Source organism: Oryctolagus cuniculus, chromosome 17 (genome assembly GCF_964237555.1).
Source record: "Oryctolagus cuniculus chromosome 17, mOryCun1.1, whole genome shotgun sequence".
Taxonomy (NCBI): domain Eukaryota; kingdom Metazoa; phylum Chordata; class Mammalia; order Lagomorpha; family Leporidae; genus Oryctolagus; species Oryctolagus cuniculus.
In genome coordinates, this window is record NC_091448.1 from 48,931,149 (window position 1) to 48,954,383 (window position 23,235).

The following is a 23,235-nucleotide window of genomic DNA, read 5'->3' on the forward strand; positions in this document are numbered from 1 at the left end:
CACCTGTAACAGGCGTGAGCCACAGGCTCTGGGGCCAACAGTGAGCACGGAATGGGGCCCTAGACCCCAGGTGCAGCTGCACTACAGCAGCAGTGAGGCCATCGAGGCGACTGCAGCCGGCAGATGGCATGTGGGCCGGGACTTGGGACAAGATGTAGGATTCTGCCCTGCCAGAACACTCCAAACGTGGCCCCGATCAGTGGTCGGGGCAGAGAACCCCTACCAGGGACCCTTCCCTCAAGGAGTTTTCAGGCCACTTGAGAAGACAAGAAAAACAGAGAAAGTGAAAGTCACATAAACACTGGATGTCGCTGAGGACTCAAGGCGAGGGGAGTGTGCAGGGAGAAGGGGAGCAAGCCGAGCAGGCTGCAGGTCACTGCTCTCTCTCTGCTGGGTCTGGCTGCCACCTCTCTCCAGCTACTTTGTAGACTTCTCTTTCAGGCTCCTGCCTCTATAGTGCCATCCACTCCGTCACTTATGCTCCTAAATCTCAAACAGAGTGGCCTCCGGGTTTTGAATTCTGGCACTATAAGCTTAGGTTAGTCACTTAATTTCTTTCTGTGTCGGTTTCTCCATCTGTGAAATGGGAATCCCAATGCCACCTTCTAGGATTCTTCTAAAGAGCACTTGAGTTACAAATAAGTGGAGTTTGGATCACACAGCAGACTCGATTGAGGAGCAGGCTGGTCTCAAATGCTTACTGGTGCTTCCAGGGAGTTCAGCAACAGCCGTGAGGGGCTTGTGACTTCAGACTGGAGAAATGAGACCCTGGCAGCCATGCTCTGCCTCACTCCACATCCCACAGAGGCCACGTGCAAGCCCCAACGCTGCGAGGCTCAGCACTCAGGGGTAGAGCAGACACACGGATTGGAAAGGTGACAGAGAGTTCCAGGGTCACAGCAGGCACAGGGCTGGGCTGCACTCTAGGACATCCGTCCAGTTCCTAAGCCAGCTGCCTCCCTGAGGTCAGAAGACGCAGTCCCTCTCACCAGAGGGGGCTGTTATCTTTCAGCCTTTCCTTCTCCCTCGTAAGGCATCCCTCAGGGCTCCAACACGATGGCATCTTGACTCATTCTGGCTGGGAGAAATGTGATCTGATGTTCTGAGAGACCTGCTGATGTTTGTCCTGGTAGAACACGTGGGCAAAGCCTTCCTACAAGATAAAGAATCCCCCAGGTCAACCACCCAATCAAGCTCTATAGCTGTGTGTGACTGAGTCTCCTCCAACAGGACACATGTTTTCTTAAAGGCACATGACTCTGGAGGAATGAGCTTTATTTACTATCTGGAGTTCAATCAGCACAGCCAGGCAAACCAACCTAAGGGCATCGGACAATCACACAACCTGTCTGTCACGTGATGTTTACAAAGAGACAACGTGACTACCTCCTGAGCTGTTACCCAAGGCGGGCCTCAGGGTCGGAAGTGACTGGGCCTGAGACCCTTTGGGCGTATGGGAGCTGGTGCAGCAATGGCAGTCCTCTCCTGGAAGCCATGCGTGGCCATTCCTACCAACCACAGGAGGGTGTGAGACACTCTGGCATCCCTACAAGGATGCCCACTCCAGTGGGATGTTTCTCCTGAGTCGGAAACACACAGCGGGCCAGCAAGGCCCACACCAAGTGAAAGAAGAGCTGGGGCTTTATTCGATGGGGCTAATCCATGACAGGACTCTGCCTGGCTGCACCTCTTCCCAAGACGACTTCTGGGGGTGTGTGAGGGCAAAAACACAGATACACAGACACAGGCCTAGAAAAGGGACCTGTGGGGGCCTTGTCAGACTCTTGGGGACAGCGTTTAGAATAGTGCTGGCCACACATCCCCCTTGCTGGTCCTGCCATCGACTTTTTGCTTCCTATGATTGCCTATGAGCCTGCTGTGTTGAGAGGAACTAGAGCAGACTCAGCGTAGCGGGCTTTTCCCAGTCAATGGCACAATCCAGTGAGGACGGACATTTCCAACAGGGTATGTGCCCCAGTCTCAGCTTCATGTCTCAGAAATCAATCACCCAAAAGCTGAACACGGGGGAGGTCCTCTTTGATTGCTTAGAGCCACGGTCACCACACTATCTGCTGTCTAAGTCCACAGTTATTCTTTCTCTGTCTACAGGCGAATCACAGATGAGCCTCCCAACCAGGAGTCTTAGCTGCTGTTCTCGCTTCCTTTTTCCACAGTGACATTCACAACCAGCTTCCAGTGAGTCTCTTCCGGAAGGCACTGGCTTGGGATCTGGTTGGTGACCCCTAGCTGATTAAGGATGTCCAGAGGGTAAGTTCTTGGTCAAGATGGTGCCCCATGAACACACAAGGGGTCTTCATAAAGTTCATGAACTATAAATTTGGGGGGGGGGGGGAATATGCATGGATTTCAAAAACTTTTGCACCAGAATAAAAGTATCTTTTAATTCCAGTTTTTCTTGAACTTGATAAAGAACCCTCGTGACTTCAAAGTTCCCCCCAGAGAACTGCCCCAAGGGAAAGACAGTCCAGAGTCTGTGTCAGGAATGCCAAGCAGGTGAAACTCGCAGCAGTCCTGTAGGCAAGGAGCTTGCTGCCTAGGGCTCCTTCTGCTTCATGGGTCTCCGGAGCAGGACCAGAGCTGCCCCGACAGCTGCGTCCACGTCCTGCCCAAAGGACACGGGCAACGGGAAAGCCCTCTGCACCTCCTGCTTCAGCACCTCGTTCCTGGACAGCGCACTCCCGCTGCCCATCACCCGCTGCACGCCCCACTCTGTGAGCTGCTGAAAGGGAAGCATGGAGAGCAGGTTCTGAACAATGCCTCGGCACAGGGCCCGGGTCACGTGCCCCAGGGAGAGGTCGGAGGAGGAGATTCTGGTCACAGAGGCCAGCTGGTCTGGTAGGTGCCTCTCTCCCAACACTGTTGGGGTGATGGTTAGGCAGGTGTCTCTCTGCTGTGCAGCTGCCTCGATCATGCGGGAATACACAGTGGATTCTTCGACCTCCAGGCCTGCCGGAAACAGAGAAGATCGGCGTGAGCTCCTGCGGCCGCTCCCTTCAGGCTGAGACTGCACTGAACTCCCACAGGGCAGGCATGGGTCTCCTCCTCACCCTGCGACTGGAGGCTTCCAGGCTGAGAGACTCGCACAGTCTGGCTAGCTAGACTCTGCCCTGTGTCCCAGCCAGACTTCAGGGAGTGATCTCCCAAGTGTTGCTGGGAGCCCTAACCCTAACCCAGCCTTCCTCAGGGTCTCACAGCTGTGGGACCCTTGTTCCCAAGGGGGACAAATGCAAACACTGACGAATCATCAAGGCTGCTCTTAGAGCCATCAGCAGCACTGCAGGAGCCCCATGGTTCCAGGCTGAACACAGTCTAGGCCGCCTTCGTGACGCACACAGGGCACCTGAGCCCAGGGGGACGTGATGGGTTTAGGATCCAGCTGTTTGTTGGTGCAGGCTAGAGTCCCCGTAGGCTTTTCCTGGTCCATGCTATGTTAGCTCCACATTCCAAAGAGTCAAACCAAATCAAAGAAGCCTTTGTTTCCAATACACTTTAACCTGAGAATCAGGGGAGAAAAATTATCAAGCCTGGGGTCTCCCGCTGGTGCGCACACCAGGACTGCCTGAGCAGCTGGCCCCATCCCCCGACATTCTGACTGCACTGCTCTGGGCTGAGTCTGAGGGCTGGGATTTCTTTTTCTAGTTCTATTTATTTATTTGTGTTTATTTGAAAGGTAGAGTGGTAGAGTTAAAGAGAGATCTTCCGTCCACTGGTTCACCCCTCAAATGCCCACAAGAGCCAAAGCTGAGCCAGGTTAAAGCCAGGAGCTCCATCCAGGTCTTTCACATGGGTGACAGGGACCCAAGTACTTGAGCCATCACCTGCTGCCTCCCAGGTGCATTTGCAGGGGCCTGGATCAGAAGATCAGGAGCTGGGATTGGAACCCAGACACTCTGATATGGGAGGTAAGAATCCCAAGTATCGGCCGGCGCCGCGACTCAATAGGCTAATCCTCCACCTTGCAGCGCCGGCACACTGGGTTCTAGTCCTGGTCGGGGCACCGGATTCTGTCCTGGTTGCCCCTCTTCCAGGCCAGCTCTATGCTGTGGCCAGGGAGTGCAGTGGAGGATGGCCCAAGTGCTTGGGCCCTGCACTCCATGGGAGACCAGGAGAAGCACCTGGCTCCTGCCATCGGATCAGCGCGGTGCGCTGGCCACAGCGCGCCGGCTGCGGCAGCCATTGGAGGGTGAACCAACGGCAAAAGGAAGACCTTTCTCTCTGTCTGTCTCTCTCTCACTGTCCACTCTGCTTGTCAAAAAAAAAAAAAAAAAGAAAAAAAAATCCCAAGTTTCATGTTAAATGCTGCACCATGCCTGCCCAGAGCGCTGCAGTTTCTAAACGCCTCCTTGGTGATGTGATTGTGCAGTGAGGCCTGCCCAGACCTGGCATGCTTCTCAAACTTGACTGTGGGGACAAATTACTTAGGGATCACAAAGCAGCTTCCACACATCTGCCTGGGGCAGGCCCTGAGACTCAGAGGTGTTAAATGTTCCCAAAGGAAGCCAGTGCTGCTGGCCGCTGGACCACTCGCTGAGAACATTCTAGGGTAATGAGAACCACATAAGGGCTTTTTATAACAGGCCCCACCCTACCACTTGGTCAAATGGATCAGCATTTCTGAGCATGGGCAGAGGGCAGCAGGGGAGGCTGTTAGGATGCTCCATGGTCAAGGCCGGGGGAAAGATGTCCCCTGCTCACCCAGAAAAGGGTAGGTGATGGCAGCCCAGAGGACGAGAGGAAAAGAGGCTGCAAGCTCAGGCTCCTAAGAAGGGAAGGAGCATGCTAGGACCTGGAGCGGTCTGAGATCCGACTCTAGACACTAAGCTCCAAGACACTGCTAGGGACAGAACAAGCAGAGACTGCCACAGTGCGGGCCACAGCTTACCAAGATCTGCCATCCACTGAACCAGCATGTGCACGAACGTGGCCAGAACATTGCCCCCGTTGAGGGACGCAGCCACCCCCAGGTAGGTGCTGTGGAAGTAGGGGAAGTAGGCAACTGGGGCCGAGGGGTCCGCAGTCTGCGCCGGCTGGAATCCTGGAGGCATGGACGCGGCCAGCTGGACCGAGGTGCTGATGTTGAGAACTGGGGTACAAAGAGAGCAGGGCTGAGGCCTGTCTGGCTAATGCAGAGATCACAGACACAGCAGGGCACTGGGAGAGTATGGTCATTATAAACAGGCGGTCACAAATTAACTGACATGCCTCTTTCAAGAGGTGGAGCCTGATTCCCCTCCCAGCGAGTGTGAGCTGGACTCAGTGGCCCTTTTCCAACACATAAGAGCAGAGTGACCACGGATGTGTGGCCTCAGGGACCAAGGGAGGCCTTGAACCTTCTGTGTTGGTGGCTCTCTTGCTCAGCTTGCTGGCTCTCAGGGAAGGCAGGTGCCATGTCACACGCCCTGTGGAGAGGCCCACGTACAAGGAACTGAGGCCTCTCCCAACAGCTACATGTGTGAGCTCAGGAGCAGGTCCTGCAGGCCCTGTCAGGCCTCTGGAAAGACTGCAGCCCAGCGGGAGTGCCACCCCACGAGAGACCTGGAGCCAGGCCTTGCAACCACCCCCAGATTCCTGACCCACGTAAGATACTCAATGTTTGGGAGCTACTGAGCATTGGCGTAATTTCTTACATAGTGTTTGATGACTTCTTATGGGGAGCAATACCCAGGTTTGACTCTCATCTGTGGCAAGTTCCATGTCCGTCAGACGCCCAAGGCACCCCACTTAACCCCCACCCCATCCCCATCCCAGGGGGAGTCTCTCAGACCCAGCACGGATGAGGTGATTCTCTCCAGCTCTACAGCAGTGCGTGGACCGTCCCAACAGCCCCTTCTCCTCCATTTCTCATGAGACCTATTCAAAAAGCCTGCTTCTCTGTTTAGGGACCAAAGTTGCTGAGGGCAGCACTCAATTTTCCTACCTTCTGGGGGGTCAGAGGCAAGGAGAGCAGAAACAGAAACAAATCTCAGAAACCAGTAACCTTCACTTTCTGCCATATAGACTCCTATCGTGACTATAAACCGGAAGTAACAGGCCCTCCACCTGTCCCCTCAGGTGGAGAGGTCCGCGATGGGGGCCGACCAGCACTGCCCATGGTCCACACGTGACAGCACAGGCCAGCAGCCCCTGTCTGGAAACACCCTGGTGAAGGGAGGGCCTCAGCCTGATCTTCCCTTTGGACTAGCCCCCAAAGCACACTGATGCCCAAGCCTACGGGAGCCCCTGTAGAGGGAACAGCCCAAGATCTGGAAATCACCCGATAGGGAGACAGAAACCGGCTCTTGACAGGCACTGCCCAGCCAGCACAGCCGCCTTCACCATCACCTGCACTTTGTAAGACAACAAGGGCTTTCTTAGGCTGGGGACTTGGCCTGCCCAAGGTCACAGGAGGAAGCAGAGGAACTGAAGTCCCAGATTTCAAAGCCTGCATGAGTGTTTGACAGGAAAGGGCCTAAGACCAGAGATGGTGTACTGGGAAAATGGGAAGTCACAGGGTAAACTTAGCGTGCTTTCCAGGGCATTGACTTAAGTTGAAAATTTGGAAGATAAAGTAGGTTGTGACCTTTTTTCATCTTAAAAGAGTTTATCAGACGTGTGCAAACAAAATTGGCAGAACTTCACCTTTCACTGCCAGTGTACACTAACCACATGGGTGATAAGTCACTAAGAAAAGCCTGCCTCCGAGCATCTGCGTGGGGGCCGGCGCTGTGGTGTAGCGGGCAGGGACACCGGCATCCCTTATGGGCGCCGGTTCACGTCCCCGCTGCTCCACTTCTGATCCAGCTCTCTGGCCAGATTTCCTCCCCAAGGGGCTGCAGCATTTTACAACCCCACAAGCATGCTGTCACATTTTCAAATGGTTGACAGGAGCCAGAGGGGGACATACTTCATGACACGTGGAAATCAGATGACACGGACACCTCGGCGTCCACGAATCCTGCCTTACTCAAACACAGGTGTGCCCATTCGTGTATGGATCGCCTGCACCGCTGCTGAAGTCCAACAGCACAGGTGAACAGTCGCGACAGAATGGTGCTGCCACACGGCTGGAAACACTCCCTGACCCTTTGCCGAGAAGTTTGCTGAGCTGCTCCCCACACCGCTGCCTCCGTTGCACTTTTGCTTCTCTTACCTCAAATACAGGAAAGATTCTGCTCCGATCGGGAATGACAAACACAATCACAAAGCTCTCATCTCCTCTCTTGGTCACGGAGTGACGCAGAGAGCAGCCGGCCGTCGAGAGCCACTTCCTCTGCCTGCCCACAGAGCAGGCTGGGAACCTTTTCTCTGCCGAGGGCCATCGGGACATTTACGATATCATTCACAGGCCATTCAAAATGAATAACTTAAAATCTGCCTGCTATAGATATATGGAATTTTGAGTCCTGCCTGTAGTTGCTTTGGTAGGGCCAGACCAAATGTTTTCACAGGCTGCATGCGGCCCTGGGCTGGACGCTCCCCACCCCTGCCATACAGGGAGCAGGAACGGGCCACAGCAGGGACAGAGCGCCCTGCTGGCCTGGGGGTTCCCACGTGCAGGGACGAAGGAGTTTTTCCTCCTGCAGAATGGTGATCTCCAGAGCCTGCCCCCGCACCCTGGCTCAGAGCTGGGGTTTAGGAGGCACAAGTATAAGCCAAGAATCAAAGAAAAACTTACCTGCGTCTGTCCTTTGGGCCATGCAGGAATAGACAGAGGCCTGCAAATCACCCAAGGCCACTCCCACCTGCGTCCCCTTTGGGATTTCAAACCACACGCGGGAAGTTCTTCCTGCCACGGTGCCAGGCTCGGCAATGTCTGGGAGCAGGTGGACGGGAAAACCCGAGGCCTTCAATCTGGAAAACAAAAGTGGACGCCCACACTGACCTCGTGCTTGGCTTTGTGCTGTGTGCTACTTGCAGGAAACTCAGCAGGGGAAAGCACTAGGGGTCACGTACAGGAGAAGGGAGGCCGGAACCCAAGGCTGTCATGGAAAGCCTCAGACTGTGCCAAAGCCACGAGCTTGGGATTCGCTGACCAGCCTACAAGACAGCAGTCAGAAAGATGAGATAAGAGGAGCCAGAAGTCACCGCGGTCCCACCTCCTGTGTCGGCAAAGAACCCAAACACTGCAAAGGGAGGCAGTGGGGCGGGGGGTAGGGTGGGATGGCAGTGGTTTCTGTACAAAGTCATAGTCGGTTAGCACAGTCCCAACCAAAGTCACGCCTGCCAGTCTCCTCAACACCAAATGCACACATCACTCAGGGTTAGTGACTATGGGGCTGTTTTGTAAAACATGCTGGAAAGTCTTTTACCTGAACTACCAGGTGCTTTTTGCTTTATTTCAGAGCTCACAATTTGGGCCCTGAAGGAAGTGAACATATAGGGCACTGGAACTCTGTACCTGGAAAGGCAAACAATTGTTTAAAAAGATCTTTTTCTTAAGATTTATATATTTATTTATTTATTTGAAAGGCAATGTTACACAGAGAGAGAGATCTTCCATCTTTTGGTTCACCTCCCAGTGAAGCCACAAGCCTGGAACTCCAGCCACATCTCCCACTTGGGTGGCAGGAGCCCAAGCTTTCCCAGGTGCATTAGCAGGGAGCTGGATGGTAAGTGGAGCAGTGAACCAGTGAACCAGTGTTCATATAGGATGTCAGCATACCAGGCAGCAGCTGAGCCCACTATGCCACACACTTGCCCCTTAAAAAGATCTTAAAAGGTGTTTCTCAACATTCTACCTCCAGTTCTTAATCTTACTTTAAAATATATTAAGGGCAGGCATTTGGCACAGTAGTTAAGATGCCTAGTTTAAGTCTTAGCTACTCTGTTTCTGATCTAGCTTCCTGCTAATGCACACCCTGGCAGGCAGCAGGTGATAAAGGCTCAAGAGTTGGGACGCTGCCATCCACACAGAGACTTAGACTGGCTGCCCAGCTCCCGGCTTTGACCTGGCCCAGTCCTGGCTATTGCAGGCATTTGGGGAGTGAGTGAACCAGAGGATAGAAGGTCTCTCTTTGTGTCTCTGCCTTTCAAATAAGCAAAATACATTTTTTAAAATGAAAATAGATTTTAAAAATTGAGAGTTGTTCTTTGAAATCTACAGGCTGGGCCTGGGGTCACAGGGAACGAAGGAGCCCACCCCAGGAAGCCCACCGTAGGTCTCGGCAGCTGTGAAAGAGGAGCAGGGCAGCATGGCACTGGGAGAGGAGCCCCCATCCCAGAGCCTCACTGATGCTGGGCCCACACAGGCCCAGGCTGCAGCATGGAGCCCTGATCCTGGCCTCCGGGACCTTCCACCACTTCCTCTGACGCCTCGCTCTGGAGCTGCCCTTCAGCCTGGAGCCGGCCTGCCGGTTATACTCACATCTCCATGTTCCAGCTCTGGCTGCGGGTGTTGAAATAGCCCCAGCTAGCAGCATTCTGGTCGGACATCAGCGGTCTTGGCAAGCCACACAGCATGGCAACCACGTAGTCTTGGATGGTACCAGCTGCATCGTAGGACTTCAGGAGCTCTGGGCTGGTTTTCATACCAAAAACAATTCACTGTGGTCTGATATGGACTCAGAAGCATGTGCTGCACCCAGCTGTAAGCAGGAGGACTAGGCATAGCACAGTTGAGTGGCAGCCATGACCACTACCACCACCACCCCCTTGCTCCAAGCAGCTGGACCCCCTGGGGTGAGGACCTCCCATTCACTCCAAACAAAGCCAACTAGGGAGGGGACTCACAGGAGGAAGCACCACGCCTGGAATGCAGGACCTGGACTTTCTCAGAAGCCCTGTAGCCCTGACTCCACTGTGTCCTCAGCACCTGACCCTTGGCAAGTCACTTGCTTTCTCTGCTCCCTTTCTTTCCCTCCCTGGGTTAGAATGAAGATCCAATAGGTGAAACGAAGCAGTCCAGGACCACATCTAGGTCGTAAAACTACACCCTGGGCCAGGCCCTGCTCACCAAGGCACAATTCAGCAGGTGGAGGGACGCTGGCCAGCCAGATCGAAGCCCTCTACCTACTCTCCTTACCCCAGAAATCCAGCAGTCCATCCGAGGAGCAATTGTCCCATACCTATTTTTCAAAAGCCAGAAGATGGTTGCACAGCCGAAGCCGGTGGCTACACTGAGATGGGACTCTGGTTGGGGCAGAGAAGCCAGGAAGCTGCTGCTACACCGGCCATCCTGCCAGGTGACCAGGTGACTCACAGCTCGGGGCTCAAACACAGAAGCGGTGTCTCCCTCCGTCCATTCACAGCCTGGATGGAAAGAAGAGGATGACATGATACCCATGGAGAGAAGAGGCCCTGCCAAGCCACGAGCATGTCCTTGAGATCCCCCTGCTGGTGAGCTTATGGCACAGACACTTACTACCAGGCTGATGCTCGTCTCACACTGGGCTCCGGTATCAGAGTCCCTGGGCTAGGACTGGGCCCCACCACATGAAGGTGCCCTAGGCGAGTCACTTCCCATCTCCACCTGTTCTGATCACGTCCCATCATCCACCTCTTCTTCCCTTTTCAGTCCTGTTCTAACTTGATAGTATATTTCCTCCCACCCCATAAGAGAAGACATTAGACTCTACCCTTCCAGCTCTCATCATAACATTCTCTAGGCTTGATTCTGGATTATTAACAACACATTTTCTCTTTTCCTTTGGTCTCAGCTCACCGATTTTTAGACACCAAATTTTACTAAGGAACATGGGGTAGTTTTCATACCTAATATTTCTGCTGGGTTCTTTTCATGGTTTTTTTTTTGTTTTGTTTTTTTGTTTTTTTGACAGGCAGAGTGGACAGTGAGAGAGAGAGACAGAGAGAAAGGTCTTCCTTTGCCGTTGGTTCACCCTCCAATGGCCGCCGCGGCCAGCACGCTGCGGCCGGCACACCGCGCTGATCCGAAGCCAGGAGCCAGGTGCTTCTCCTGGTCTCCCATGTGGGTGCAGGGCCCAAGGACCTGGGCCATCCTCTACTGCACTCCTGGGCCATAGCAGAGAGCTGGCCTGGAAGAGGGGCAACCGAGACAGAATCCGGCGCCCCAACCAGGACTAGAACCCGGAGTGCCGGCGCCGCAAGGAGGAGGATTAGCCTATTGAGCCACGGCGCCGGTCTCTTTTCATGTTTTCTTTGGTTGTGTCCTCACTAATTATCAGCTTTTCACATCACTTAGTATGTCAAGCTAATTTTAAAGATTTATTTATTTGAAAGGCAGAGAGAGAGAGATATATTTCATCTGTGGTTCACTCTCCAAATGGCCACAACAGCCAGGGTTGGGCCAGGATGAAGCCAAGAGCCAGGAACTCATCCTGGTCTCCCATGGGGTGGCAAGGGCTCAAATACTTGAGCCATCATCTGCTGCCTCCCTCTGCAGGCTCATGAGAAGGAAGCTGGATCAGAAACAGAGGAGCGGCCGGCGCCGCGGCTCACTAGGCTAATCCTCCGCCTTGCAGCGCCGGCACACCAGGTTCTAGTCCTGGTCGGGGCGCCAGATTCTGCCTTGGTTGCCCCTCTTCCAGGCCAGCTCTCTGCTGTGGCCAGGGAGGGCAGTGGAGGATGGCCCAAGTGCTTGGGCCCTGCACCCCATGGGAGACCAGGAGAAGTACCTGGCTCCTGCCATCGGATCAGTGCAGTGCGCCGGCCGCGGCGGCCATTGGAGGGTGAACCAACGGCAAAGGAAGACCTTTCTCTCTGTCTCTCTCTCTCTCACTGTCCACTCTGCCTGTCAAAAAAAAAAAAAAAAAAGAAACAGAGGAGCCAGGATCTGAACTGGGGCTCCCGTGTGGGATATGGGGTCCCTGGCAGCAGCTTCACGTGCTGTACCACCATGCCCACCTTCAGGCTAATTTTAAATTCTTTCGGGAGTTTTGCTCCTGAGAGCAACTCCATCCAATACCCAGGATGATGCGCTTCTTTTGAAACAGCTGTGCTCTTCAACCAGCCTGTGTTTGGGGCTGTGTGCTCCTTTCTCCCTGGGAATCACTGGCTATTCTGTCAGGCAGCGTAAAGGGCCAGGCCTTGGCTCCTGTAGCACCAGTGAGTGAGAAAGATGAAGAAGTCCTACAGCGGGTCCACAGGTGAACCCACAGTCAAGCCACCCCTTGGGGCAGGGCTCTCCTCTGGCTCCAAGAACGTCACAACAGCCCTGAAACTACAGGCTGCTAGCCCTAGAGATGGAGGAGGACGCCTACATTGTCCACTGCTTTGATCTTATTCTTAAAGACACCCAAGCACCTAAGGGTGTGAGGAGAGGCGCTGGCGAGTCAGAGAGCCAGCAGCTCCCCCTCTAGTTCACCCTCCACGGGCAAGGCTGGCTACCTCTTGCCCCAGTCCCAAACCATCAACCCACACAATCAGCTCAAAAGAGGCCCTGTCGACCTGGGATTTCTCAGTGTTCTCCCCTCTCCTTGGTGTTCTGAAACCAGTCCTGGGGGAGAGAACCAGCAGGTCCCGCGGTCCAACCATGCGGTGAATGGCCACAGTGGTGCTTCCTCACGCACAGACACATTCGAGTGATCTTCCTAAACAGATCCCAAGGACCAGAACTGCTGAGTCACAGCAGCTATATGATTTTAATAAAGTCCAATTGTTCCCCCAAATGGCTACACTAACTTATATAACCAGCAGTGACCTTTAATGGAGCCAAGTTTCTTGGGGCCAGTGCTGTGGCATAGTGGGCTAAGCCTCCGCCTGTGGCGCTGGCATCCCATGTTGGTGTCAGGTTGAGTCCTGGCTGCTCTGTTTCCAATCCAGCTCCCTGCTTATGGCCTGGGAAAGCAGTGGAAGATGGCCTAAGTACAGGGCTTCCAGGCCCTGCACCCAGAAGCTACTGGTGGTTCCTGGCTCCAGATAGGTGCACTTCCAGCCATTGCAGCCCTTTGGGGAGTGAACCAGTGGATGGAATATCTCTCTCTCTCCCCCTCCCCCTCCCCCTCCCCCGATTTCTCTGGTTTCTCACTGTTTTCATCTGCACTCCCCTGATTACTAATGACATGGTCGCCATTTGTATTTCCTGTCACAGGAATGGCCAGTCAGTGTCCTCTTCCAAGGGGCCATTTGTCCTCAGTTATGGTTCGTGGTATGTACCGACAACCGCCTTCTGTTTACCACACATGTTCATGGGCAAATTCTCTGTCTGCTGCCCACCGGTTAGCTTTGTTTTATGATCGCCATCTCTCCCCTGCTTTTATTGAGCCTGAATATGGAGTTTGAAAATGGACATAACCACAGGCCTCTCAGAAGACACCAGCGACTCCCTGGCCTCTCCTCCATCCCGCTCGCCCACGCCCTCGGTGAAGCACTTAGCTGTCTGCTCTGTTCACGGGGGCCCGTCCGCACTGGCTGGGTTTGGAAGGTAAAAGATTCATCCGCTCATTTCTCTGTCCCCCGGGGGGGCCCAGCACAGGGCCTTATGCATTGTGGGTACCAAAACCAAACTGAACCAAGGCTGCCATTAAAAGCGGCACAGCTTGATCCCAAACATGACTTCACTCGACCCCACTAAACAGCTGCTATCATCATCCCCCAAACAGCAGCTTTCCTCCTTCCCAGAAACAGAGAACAAAACAAGCAGGCCTGTGGGCTGGCTCCATGAAATATTCAGCAGCCCCTTCCACCAACGTGGCCCAGGGTCTGTGTGGTTGGTGCAGAGCCCAGGAGACAGGGAAAGGCAGACTGTGACCAGACCACAACCGCTGGCTCTCTGCTGTCTGCTTTGGGAAGGGTTTTAGTATTAAAAGGACATTTATTCTCATTAATGCAAAATTAAGGAGTTTAAAAAGCTTTTACAACTCCCTCTGAGAAGTCAGCTTTAATGCCATTACCTTCTGCTCCTGCCACTGCTTGGAGCCAAGTAACTCCTAGAGTCCCGACTGCCTCACAGAGGGAGGCGAGGAGGGAGAAGGCCGGTGTGGGCTTCCACAGTTACCAGGCCCGACCTGAGGAGTGCACAAAGGATGCGCCAGTAGACGCTCTATTCACCTCGCCCAGGGGACTCTGAATCGCTGACTGTCCAGGCAGACAGGGACGGACTCAATGCCCAACTCCTCCAAAGAAACCATCCTCAGCTTAAAACACGGATGTTGCTGAAGCCAGGCCGCGGGTATGTGTCAGTTCATAACACTATACTCCCTAGATTCATGTCTACATAATCTTTTTTGTAATTTAAAAAAAAATGGAATGGGCATTTGGCCTAGTGGTTAAGACACTAGTTAGGATCCCTGTGTCCCATGTCAGAGGGCCTAGATTCAAGTCCCAGCTCAGCTCCTGACTCCAGCTTCCTGCTAATGCACATCCTGGGAGGCAGCAGTGATGGGTCAAGTACGTGGGTCTCTGCCATCCACGTTGGAGACCCGAATTGGGTTCCTGGCTCCCAGATTCAGTCCCAGCCAGGAGCCATTGCAGCTATGTGGGGAGTGAACAAGCAAATAAGAGCTCCCTCTTTTACTATCTATCTTTTAAAAGTTATAGATTACGGGGCTAGCACTGTGGCGCAGCAGGTTTGGGCCCGGCATCCTATATGGGTGCCAGTTCAAGTTCTGGCTGCTCCACTTCCAACCCAGCTCCCTGCTAATGTGCCTGGAAAAGCAGTGGAGGGTGGCCCAAGTCCCTGGGCCCCTGCACTCACATGGGAGATCTCGAAGAAGCTCCTGGCTCCTGGCTTTGGATCAGCTCAGCTCCAGCTGTTGCAGCCAGCCATTTGGGGAGTGAACCATCAGATGAAAGACCTCTCTCTCTCTCTCTTTTTCTCTTTCTCTGTGTGTGTGTGTCTGTGTGTGTGTAACACTTTCAAATAAATAAAATTTTTAAAAAGTAGGAAATATTCTATAACAAATTTTATTTAAAAATTATAGATTACAATAATGTACTTTTTTAAGCTAGAAGAGAGGATTCTGAATGCTTTTCATAAACATATGATCGATGTCTGAAGAGACAGAGATGGTTACTCTGATTTTAATACTACACAAGTATACAAGGACCCAGACATCACAGTTTTCATGTATCAGTTAAAAATAAAAATGTCTAATGCCTGCCATAACGGGAGCTCTCAGCTCCCCGCAGCTGTCTCATCCTTCCTGGACATTCTGCTGTTGGGCACTCGCTCCTCCCCTGGCCATGTTGCCTCCTGCAGCTCTGGAATTGCCATGGTCCTGAGCCTATTCTTTTTTTTTTTTTTTTTTTTTTTATTTGACAGGCAGAGTTATAGACAGTGAGAGAGAGAGACAGAGAGAAAGGTCTTCCTTTTTCCATTGGTTAACTCCCCAAATGGCTGCTATGGCTGGCGCACTGCGCCGATCTGAAGCCAGGAGCCAGGTGCTTCCTCCTGGTCTCCCATGCGGGTGCAGGGCCCACACACCTGGGCCATCCTCCACTGCACTCCCGGGCCACAGCAGAGAGCTGGCCTGGAAGAGGGGCAACCGGGACAGAATCCGGTGCCCCAACCGGGACTAGAACCCGGTGTGCCAGCGCCGCAGGCGGAGGATTAGCCTAGTGAGCCACAGCGCCGGCTGAGCCTATTCTTCTAACGCCCCTGAACCTCAACTTGTCTGTGCAGCAGTGACAGCAGCATGACCTTCGAGTTCAATGAGATCAGCTGGCACCTGGCATGGGAAGTGCTCATTGCTGTTCCACTGGCTTAGTTCTCCTCCTGGAGGCCAGACAGGTCACTCACTCACACACACACACACACACACACCCCGCACAGTGGCAGCTCTTTGTAGGAGTCAACTAAAGGATGCCTTGCAACTGAGCCCATAAGTGGGAACACCCTGGAATCACATCTATGATTATATGATTATATGAACAACAAAAGCTGTATCTAAATCCAGCATTTCCTCTGAGCCCTGCCATCTCCGACAGCCTGCAGTCAATCGCTTGGTTGTTGGCACTCACATCCGGAAACACTGATGGAAACGCAGAGACAGCTGGGGAAGAGCCACCTGGCTGAATCCAACAGAAGAGATCAGACATCTCCCTCTTTCTGACTGTTCGTGGATGGGTTCCCTTACTGGCTGCACATCTATACAGCACAGACTGTATGTACACAGGATACAGGAAGCAGCATGTGAGACCTCACTCCCAGTGCAGAATGACCCGCGCCCCCACAGGACCCCTTCACAGCACCTCCCTAGTGAGTGTTGGCAGCATGAGACCAGCCCGAGTGCAGCATACCTTGGCCCGCTTTCCAAAACAGGACTCCATGCATCTGTCCTGACACTCCGACGCCCCCGACTCTCCGGAGCTGCTCCCGGGGAAGGGCGGCCAGGCACTCATTGAGGGCTTGGACAATTCTCCTCACATCCTGCTCCCGCCCCTGGAAACAGAACAGGACACGTGGGACAGGGACAGACGAAAACAGGTCAGGCAGGAGGGCAGGTCTCAAAGGGATTTCCTGGGTAGTGGCTGCCCAACTAATTCCACCAGGGTCTTCCACGCCCTGCTGAGCGGCCTTGGGGAAGAGACAGGGGACTTGGAGGAGGAATGAGGCGGGGGCAGAGGCCTTCATAGACAGGGCACTGCTGTAGATGGGGGTTCAGCAAACAGCCTTGGTGCTATCCTGGGTCAGTCTGAGCTGGGAGAGCTGTTCCACACCCTATGTGAGGAAAGGTCTCTCCTAGAGTGATAGGCCCAGAACACACAGCAGCCTGGCAGGCACAAGGACAAAGGGACATTTTCTGTTTCTTCTCCTTGTTCCAAGTTTACTAGAATGAGCCTGACAGTGTGGACCAGATTGAACAGGACGGAAGAAGCAGATTTAGTAACATGCAAAATGTAATCACCCACTATCTCAACATGACTTAGAAACCTAAATATGGGGCTGGCATTGTGGTGCAGTGAGTTAAGCCTTGGCTTGCAATGCCAGCACCCCCTATCGGAGTGCTGGTTCCAGTCGCAGCTGCTCTTTTGCTGATCCAGCTCCCTGAGAATGCCCCTGGGAAAGCAGCAGAAGATGGCCCAAGTGCTTGGGCCCCTGCCACCCACATGGCAGAGCTGGATGGAGTTCCCAGGATCCCAGCTCCAGCCTGGACAGCTCTGGCTTCTGCAGCCATTTGAGGAGCTAATCAGCAGATGGAAGATCTATGACTTTTTTTTTTTTTTTGACAGGCAGAGTGGTCAGTGAGAGAGAGAGAGACAGAGAGAAAGGTCTTCCTTTTGCTATTGGGTTCACCCTCCAGTGGCCGCCACGGCTGGTGTGCTGTGGCCAGCGCACCGCGCTGATCCACTGGCAGGAGCCAGGTGCTTCTCCTGGTCTCCCATGGGGTACAGGGCCCAAGCACTTGGGCCATCCTCCACTGCACTCCCGGGCCACAGCAGAGAGCTGGCCTGGAAGAGGAGCAACCGGGACAGAATCCGGTGCCCCGACCGGGACTAGAACCCGGTGTGCCAGCGCCGCTAGGTGGAGGATTAGCCTAGTGAGCTGCAGCACCGGCTTCTATGACTCTTTATCTCTTTCTCTGACCCTCTGCTTTTCAATAAATAAATCTTTTTAAAAATTAGAAGAAATGTACGTGTTCCTTTTTCTGTGGGGGATGGCAGAATGAAGAATGCTAACAATTTTGAGAGCTGCTAAATAGCAGGGGAGTGACTGGTCCTAGAGGCAGCTTCGCTTGTAAAATGATTCTTTGGAATTTGAATGAGCCCAAGGGACAAATAAGATCTTGTGCAACCACCACAGGTGGGACAAGCTCCCAGCTGTGCAGGTGTGGCTGCATCCCTGGTGTTTCTTTTCTGAGACGAACCATAAAATTTCATGCAGGGATGGAAGGCAGCTGTGTCTCTTTTTTTTTTTTTTGACAGGCAGAGTGGACAGTGAGAGAGAGAGAGAGAGAGAGAGAGAGAGAAAGGTCTTCCTTTGCCGTTGGTTCACCCTCCAATGGCTGCCGCGGCTAGTGTGTCTCCTTTTGTAGTGCACTCTTAAGGCTGAGAAGGGAATCCCAGAAGACCCCTCCCCTGCTGTTGGGGTAGACAGGAGCAAGGTTGGAAGGACCTTGATGCTGGGCCTGCTTCCAAAGCCTTTCCATTTTCTTTAGACAACATCGCTCAGCATGCCCCCAAATGCCATATTCGTGGGGTAGCCATTCTCCAAGTCCCAGCGCAGGATAGATGTGGTCAGGAAAGTCTGAAAGGACTAAAGCAGTTCAGGACGGGCTCTGCTGGTCTCTGCCCAGCTTTAGTCTGCCCATCTGACAAGCATTTTTTTGAGTGCCTTGAGAGCAGGCCCTCAGACTTTGAAACCAAAACCCAGCCAGGGAAAGCAGGCGAGGAAGAAGCCCAGGAAATATCTGGGGGCCCTGAGTGAACAAGGCTGGGCGGTGTCAAGGGAGTGGTAGTCTTGGGGAGGCCCTGGGGCTTTCTGAAAAGGAGTATATTGGGTCGCCAGCAGCCCATATGGGCACTGGTTCCAGTCCTGGCTGCTCCACTTACGATCTAGCTCTTGTTAATGGGAAAACAGCAGAATATGGTCCAAGTCCTTGGGCCCCAGCCCCCACGTGGGAGACTTGGAAGAAGCTCCTGACTCCTGGCCTCAGCCTGGCCAAGCCCTTGCCATTTGGGGGGGTGAATCAGCAGATGAAAGATACCTCTCTCTCTCTCCCTCCCTCCTTCTCTTCGTCTGTAACTCTGCCTTTCAAATAAAGAAAATAAAAATAAACAAAAAAAGGAAATGAGAGTATCATCTTCACAGCGGTTTTTAGAGGATTAATCGGCAATGGCATCGGCACCCAGCGAGGGATGTGTGTGCAGCAAAATCCTTCAGGGGCGGAGAACAGACTGCACAAAGGCTGCATCGTCTCTTCCTAGCTAGCCTTCTCGCCTGACTTCCTCCCTTCCTGAACACTTCTCTGGGTCTAACAACCTTGAAAGACAGGCATGAAGGAGAAACACTGCTTAACCAAGCATCATACTAATAAGTCCTCCTGAGATAAGAAGAAGAACAAAACGCAGGATTTGGACAAACTCAAAGGTCCTTAGAATCAGGGTGAAAATGCTTTCCAGTGTCTTAGGCCACAGGGGTGGGGAACCTTTTTCTGCTAACGGTCATTCGGATGTTTATAACATCATTCGCAGGCCATACTAAATGATGAACTTAAAAATCAGCCTGCTCTGGCCAGCGCCGCGGCTCAATAGGCTAATCCTCTGCCTGCGGCACCAGCACACTGGGTTCTAGTCCCGGTCGGGGCGCCGGATTCTGTCCCGGTTGCCCCTCTTCCAGGCCAGCTCTCTGCTGTGGCCAGGGAGTGCAGTGGAGGATGGCCCAAGTGCTTGGGCCCTGCACCCCATGGGAGACCAGGAGAAGCACCTGGCTCCTGGCTTCGGATCAGCGCGGTGCACCGGCCGCAGCGCGCCGCCCACGGTGGCCATTGGAGGGTGAACCAACGGCAAAAGGAAGACCTTTCTCTCTGTCTCTCTCTCTCACTGTCCACTCTGCCTGTCAAAAAAAAAAAAAATCAGCCTGCTCTACATTTATGGACTCTCTTGTCCTACCTGCGTGGTTGCTTTGGCAGGACCAGACCAGATGATTTTGCCAGGCCTTACAGGGCCTGTGGGCTGCACTTTCCCCACCCCTGTCTGGCCTAAAAATATGCCAGCTTCAATCAGGCGCCACAGGTCAGCATCCCTAAATTGAGATCCAAAATCCTCAAAAATGTGAAACTTTTGGCACCCCAACATGATGCCACAAGTGGATAATTACACGCCATGAAACTTTGTTTCGTGCACACAGTTGCTAAAAACATTCTATGAAATTAGCTTCGGGCTATGTGTAAAAGATACATATGAATCATTAATGCATTCTGTGTTCAGACGTGGGTTCCAACCCCTGGATACCTCGTTACATATATGAAAATATTCCAGAATCCAAGACACTTCTAGGCCCAAGCATTTGGATGAGGGATATTCAACCTGTATATCCAAATGGGTAGGAGTTACAGACACAACTTGAACAGCAAGCAAGGATCTGACACAAACCTGGGCTTTGTGACTACATCTTCCTTTAAATTAGTAAGCCCCTGTTAGAGACTATAAATAGGAACCAGGATTCCATCTCAAACTGAACTTACTATTCAAAGGCCCTCAGTCATGGTGGTGGTGAAAATGTCAGCTTTATTAATGGAATAAGCTAAATTTAAAAGTCTAAGTAAAAACTAGAGTTCTGAGTTTCTTAAGTTGAATACTTGTTTTGATCTCATGCAAAGCAAACTGCTTTTGGCACACAAAAACACCTGAAGACACAGAATAAAATCGTAAGTGACAACCAGAAGGGTCCATGGAAGTTCAGACGAGAAGAAGAGAAATGTGGCTCTGGTTCTTAATAAATATTGGCTTTCTGGGGAACTACAAAAGCTCAGGGTCTTGCAAAAGATTGAGTCCTCGGCCCCTCAGTTCCCACCAGGGAGTGCAGCCTTCCGCTCCGGGGAACCAACCCCTCACTGGCCCCTGGCAGCCTGCTGGCCTTGATCAGGGGCAGTGCTTGGCTCCTCACAAGCAGGAAAGCAACATGGAGAGAGCTTTTCAGAATGGAGTCTGGAGGCAATCAAGAGGCAGGACGTGGGCATGACCTCAGCTGCTGCTGGGAGCATGAACCTTGGTCGCCTCCACCCTGTGAGCATGTGCTCCCAGAACGACCAGGGCCACCTACGGTCACCCTGTGGCCAGAGGCTCACGATGCAAATCAACAGGTTATGGGACTTGTCCTGTGGCGTTCCCATTCTTTATCCTCTATGGGTCACACAGCTCCCAGTCCTCCCCACTACTCAGTCTCCCATATAAACACCCACCTGACGGGCTTTCTTCAGGACACTGATCTGAACCCACATCTCCTGAACTGCACCCCTAAGACCCCAAGTAAAGTCCTTTTTCATTTTTGCAGCTCCTGATTTTGGATTGATCGACACAGCATGAATAAAGAAACAGAAGGAAGGAAGACGAGGAGCAGCAGCATGGGGGAAGGAGTGGAGATGGAGCACAGAGCATTCCCAAGAGAAGGCTGCCCCAGCCCTCACAAGGATCCCCGAAACTTGGAGAGACAGTGGACAACGGAAGGAGCAAAGAGGAGGAAGTACCTGGCTGTGTACGATCCCCAGAGGGGAAGAAAGAAAACAAGGGAAAAAGGAGGCAGGGAAAGACACACTTGCTTAGGCCTGCACAGTACAACATGGCAGTCATTAGCCACATGTAGCTGGTCTGAACTGAGATGTTTTAATTAAAAGAACACAGGATTCAGATTTTTAATTAAAAAAAGTATGATATCTCATTAATAAATTTATATTATTACATGTCAAAACGATAATGTCTGGACATGGGGTTAACCAAAATATGCAACTGAAATTAATTTCGCCTGTTTACCTTTACGTCCTCTAACATAACTCCTAGGACATTGAACATCACCCCACGCCTCACACTTCCAGTTTGCATCTCTACTGGATGGTGTTGGCTTCAACAGCCCCCACACGGCCTTTGGGCGGGGCATCGTCCCAAGACAGAGGAGCCACTGTTTAAAATGGGCCTGGAGTGGGTGAATTGTGTGGTTGGAGACGGCGGAGCAGGGAAGCAGGCCAGAGGGGAGTCGGGACAAGGGGGCAGTGTTCAGCAGCGTTGGGGGTGGGTGTGCTCGGGGAGCTGCTCTAGGAGAGGCACAAGGAACCCCATTGCTTGGTTCAGGCGGTCACTCAGTCTCCGTCCAGACCAAATCCTAGAACTTCAGACATGAAAAGGGTGCTCCACCCTACTTCCCTGTGTTCCTTTTTACAGCTGAGAAAACTGAAGCCCAGAGGGGTTAGAAAATCTCTGAGGGTCACAGAGCTTCCTTCAAATACCTGAGATTTTTAAATTTGCAAATACCTAAAATCCCGATCTTCCACGTAGGCACGAAGCCTGACCTTGGCATACTTCTGATGAGTGAAAAGCATGGACATGAGAAAGAATACGGCCATCGCGTGCTGCTGTAACCTGCACCTCTTGGGAGTGGAGCGTGGCCTAAGAAATCAAGGACAGTGCTGGAAGCGGCCTTCGAGCTCCTGGAACAAGCTGAGGCTCCAAACAGTCAGGAGGCTGCCTAGGGAGCTCCCTGGTACTAGTTTCTACTGCCCGTGAAGTGAACCTAGAGACACCCTTTCCAGGAATGAACGAGATCCAGCTCTGAGGACTGATAACACTTCTGAATCGGCCACCAGAGCCTGCTGTCCCCAGATTCTCCATTTCTATCTCGGTGCTCCCACAAGCCACCAAATGCACCAGATGACTCCCTATCTGATCCTTTAAGGAAAATGTTAACCGACTTATGTCTCAAGGTCGCCCCTCTGGGTGTGTCTCATTCGGCCTTTGGGGCTGGCGGGCTGTGGCCGGCCAAGTTTCTCAGTCCACTTCTGCAGAGCGAGAGCAGGGCCCATCAGGCCTGGTTGTGCACCTGACTTCCGGAGGAAAACCCAGACTTTGTCCTGGGGAGCGAATTGAATCCTGGACTTGAGGGCACAGGGCGAGTGTGAGGAGCAGAGTGACAGGGAGGCCCGGGGTCTTTCCCCAGGCACAGGACAGCAATTCCTCGCAGGTCGGGATACAGAAGACAGAGAGCACAGGGACCCTGAGCGGAGCCATGGGCAAGAACCCCAGAGGAGCCCAGAGAGGGAGACCAGTGTCAGCAGGAGGGGAAATCCTGGAACCAGGCCTAAAGGATCAGCCAGAGCCGCTGCAGGCAGAGGGCACACGGGCCGGGGTCGGCGGCACTTCTTCGCGGGAGGGGGCTACCAAGAAGGCCTCCTCGGCGGAGGAGGAGAAAGAGGAGGAGGGGTGCAGAAGGCTCCTGGAGGCGGCGCGGCTCCAGGACGCTGCCTCACCTGCGGCCCGGCCGCCGCGCTCTCGACCTCCACCTCCGCCCGCGCAGCTCGGGCACAGCTCGCCAGGACCACGAACCCGGATGGGTCGTCGGGCGCGGCCTCCAGCAAGGCGGCCTTCACAGACGTGGTGCCCAGGTCGATGCCGAGAGTGACGGACCCCGCAGCCATCGCCACTGCTTTCGGCAATGCAGGGCTCCGGGCGTGAGGCGGAGACTCCCCATTCCATCCACCCGGGAAGGCGGAGCCGGGGCGGGGCCTCGCCTGTCAGCCATTGAGCCACGTGCAACAGGGGGACTCCTCGCTTTCCCATTGGTCGAGGAAGAGGGACTCTCACGCACCCCTCTTGGCGGGCCCCGACGATAGGCGGAGAGGCGGCGGAAGGCGGGACCTAAGAGCTCGGCCCGGTGGAGTAGAGGTTCCG

The 23,235-nt window shown here is 53.3% G+C and overlaps 1 protein-coding gene across 1 annotated transcript; it reads right to left on the minus strand.

Moving 5' to 3' along the window:
- Nucleotides 1-2,375: 2,375 nt before the first annotated feature.
- Nucleotides 2,376-23,051, minus strand: SHPK (sedoheptulokinase). The gene is made up of 7 exons (XM_002718868.5): nt 22,815-23,051; nt 16,156-16,297; nt 10,065-10,248; nt 9,365-9,517; nt 7,676-7,851; nt 4,904-5,104; nt 2,376-2,967 (listed from the first exon to the last, which is right to left on the minus strand). The coding sequence occupies exons 1-7, from the start codon at nt 22,980-22,982 to the stop codon at nt 2,555-2,557; spliced, it is 1,437 nt and encodes a 478-aa protein (XP_002718914.2). The 5' UTR covers nt 22,983-23,051; the 3' UTR covers nt 2,376-2,554.
- Between the last annotated feature and the right edge of the window lie 184 nt (nt 23,052-23,235).

Excerpts from the sequence above, each read along its gene's own strand:
- SHPK (XM_002718868.5), bottom strand. The coding sequence starts at position 22,982 with ATGGCTGCGGGGTCCGTCACTCTCGGCATCGACCTGGGCACCACGTCT. Across the intron at positions 10,249-16,155 it reads GTTTTGGAAAGCGGGCCAAG|GCTGTGAATGGACGGAGGGA; the intron begins GTATGCTGCACT and ends CTTTCCATCCAG. Across the intron at positions 5,105-7,675 it reads GGCCCAAAGGACAGACGCAG|TTCTCAACATCAGCACCTCG; the intron begins GTAAGTTTTTCT and ends TTTGTACCCCAG.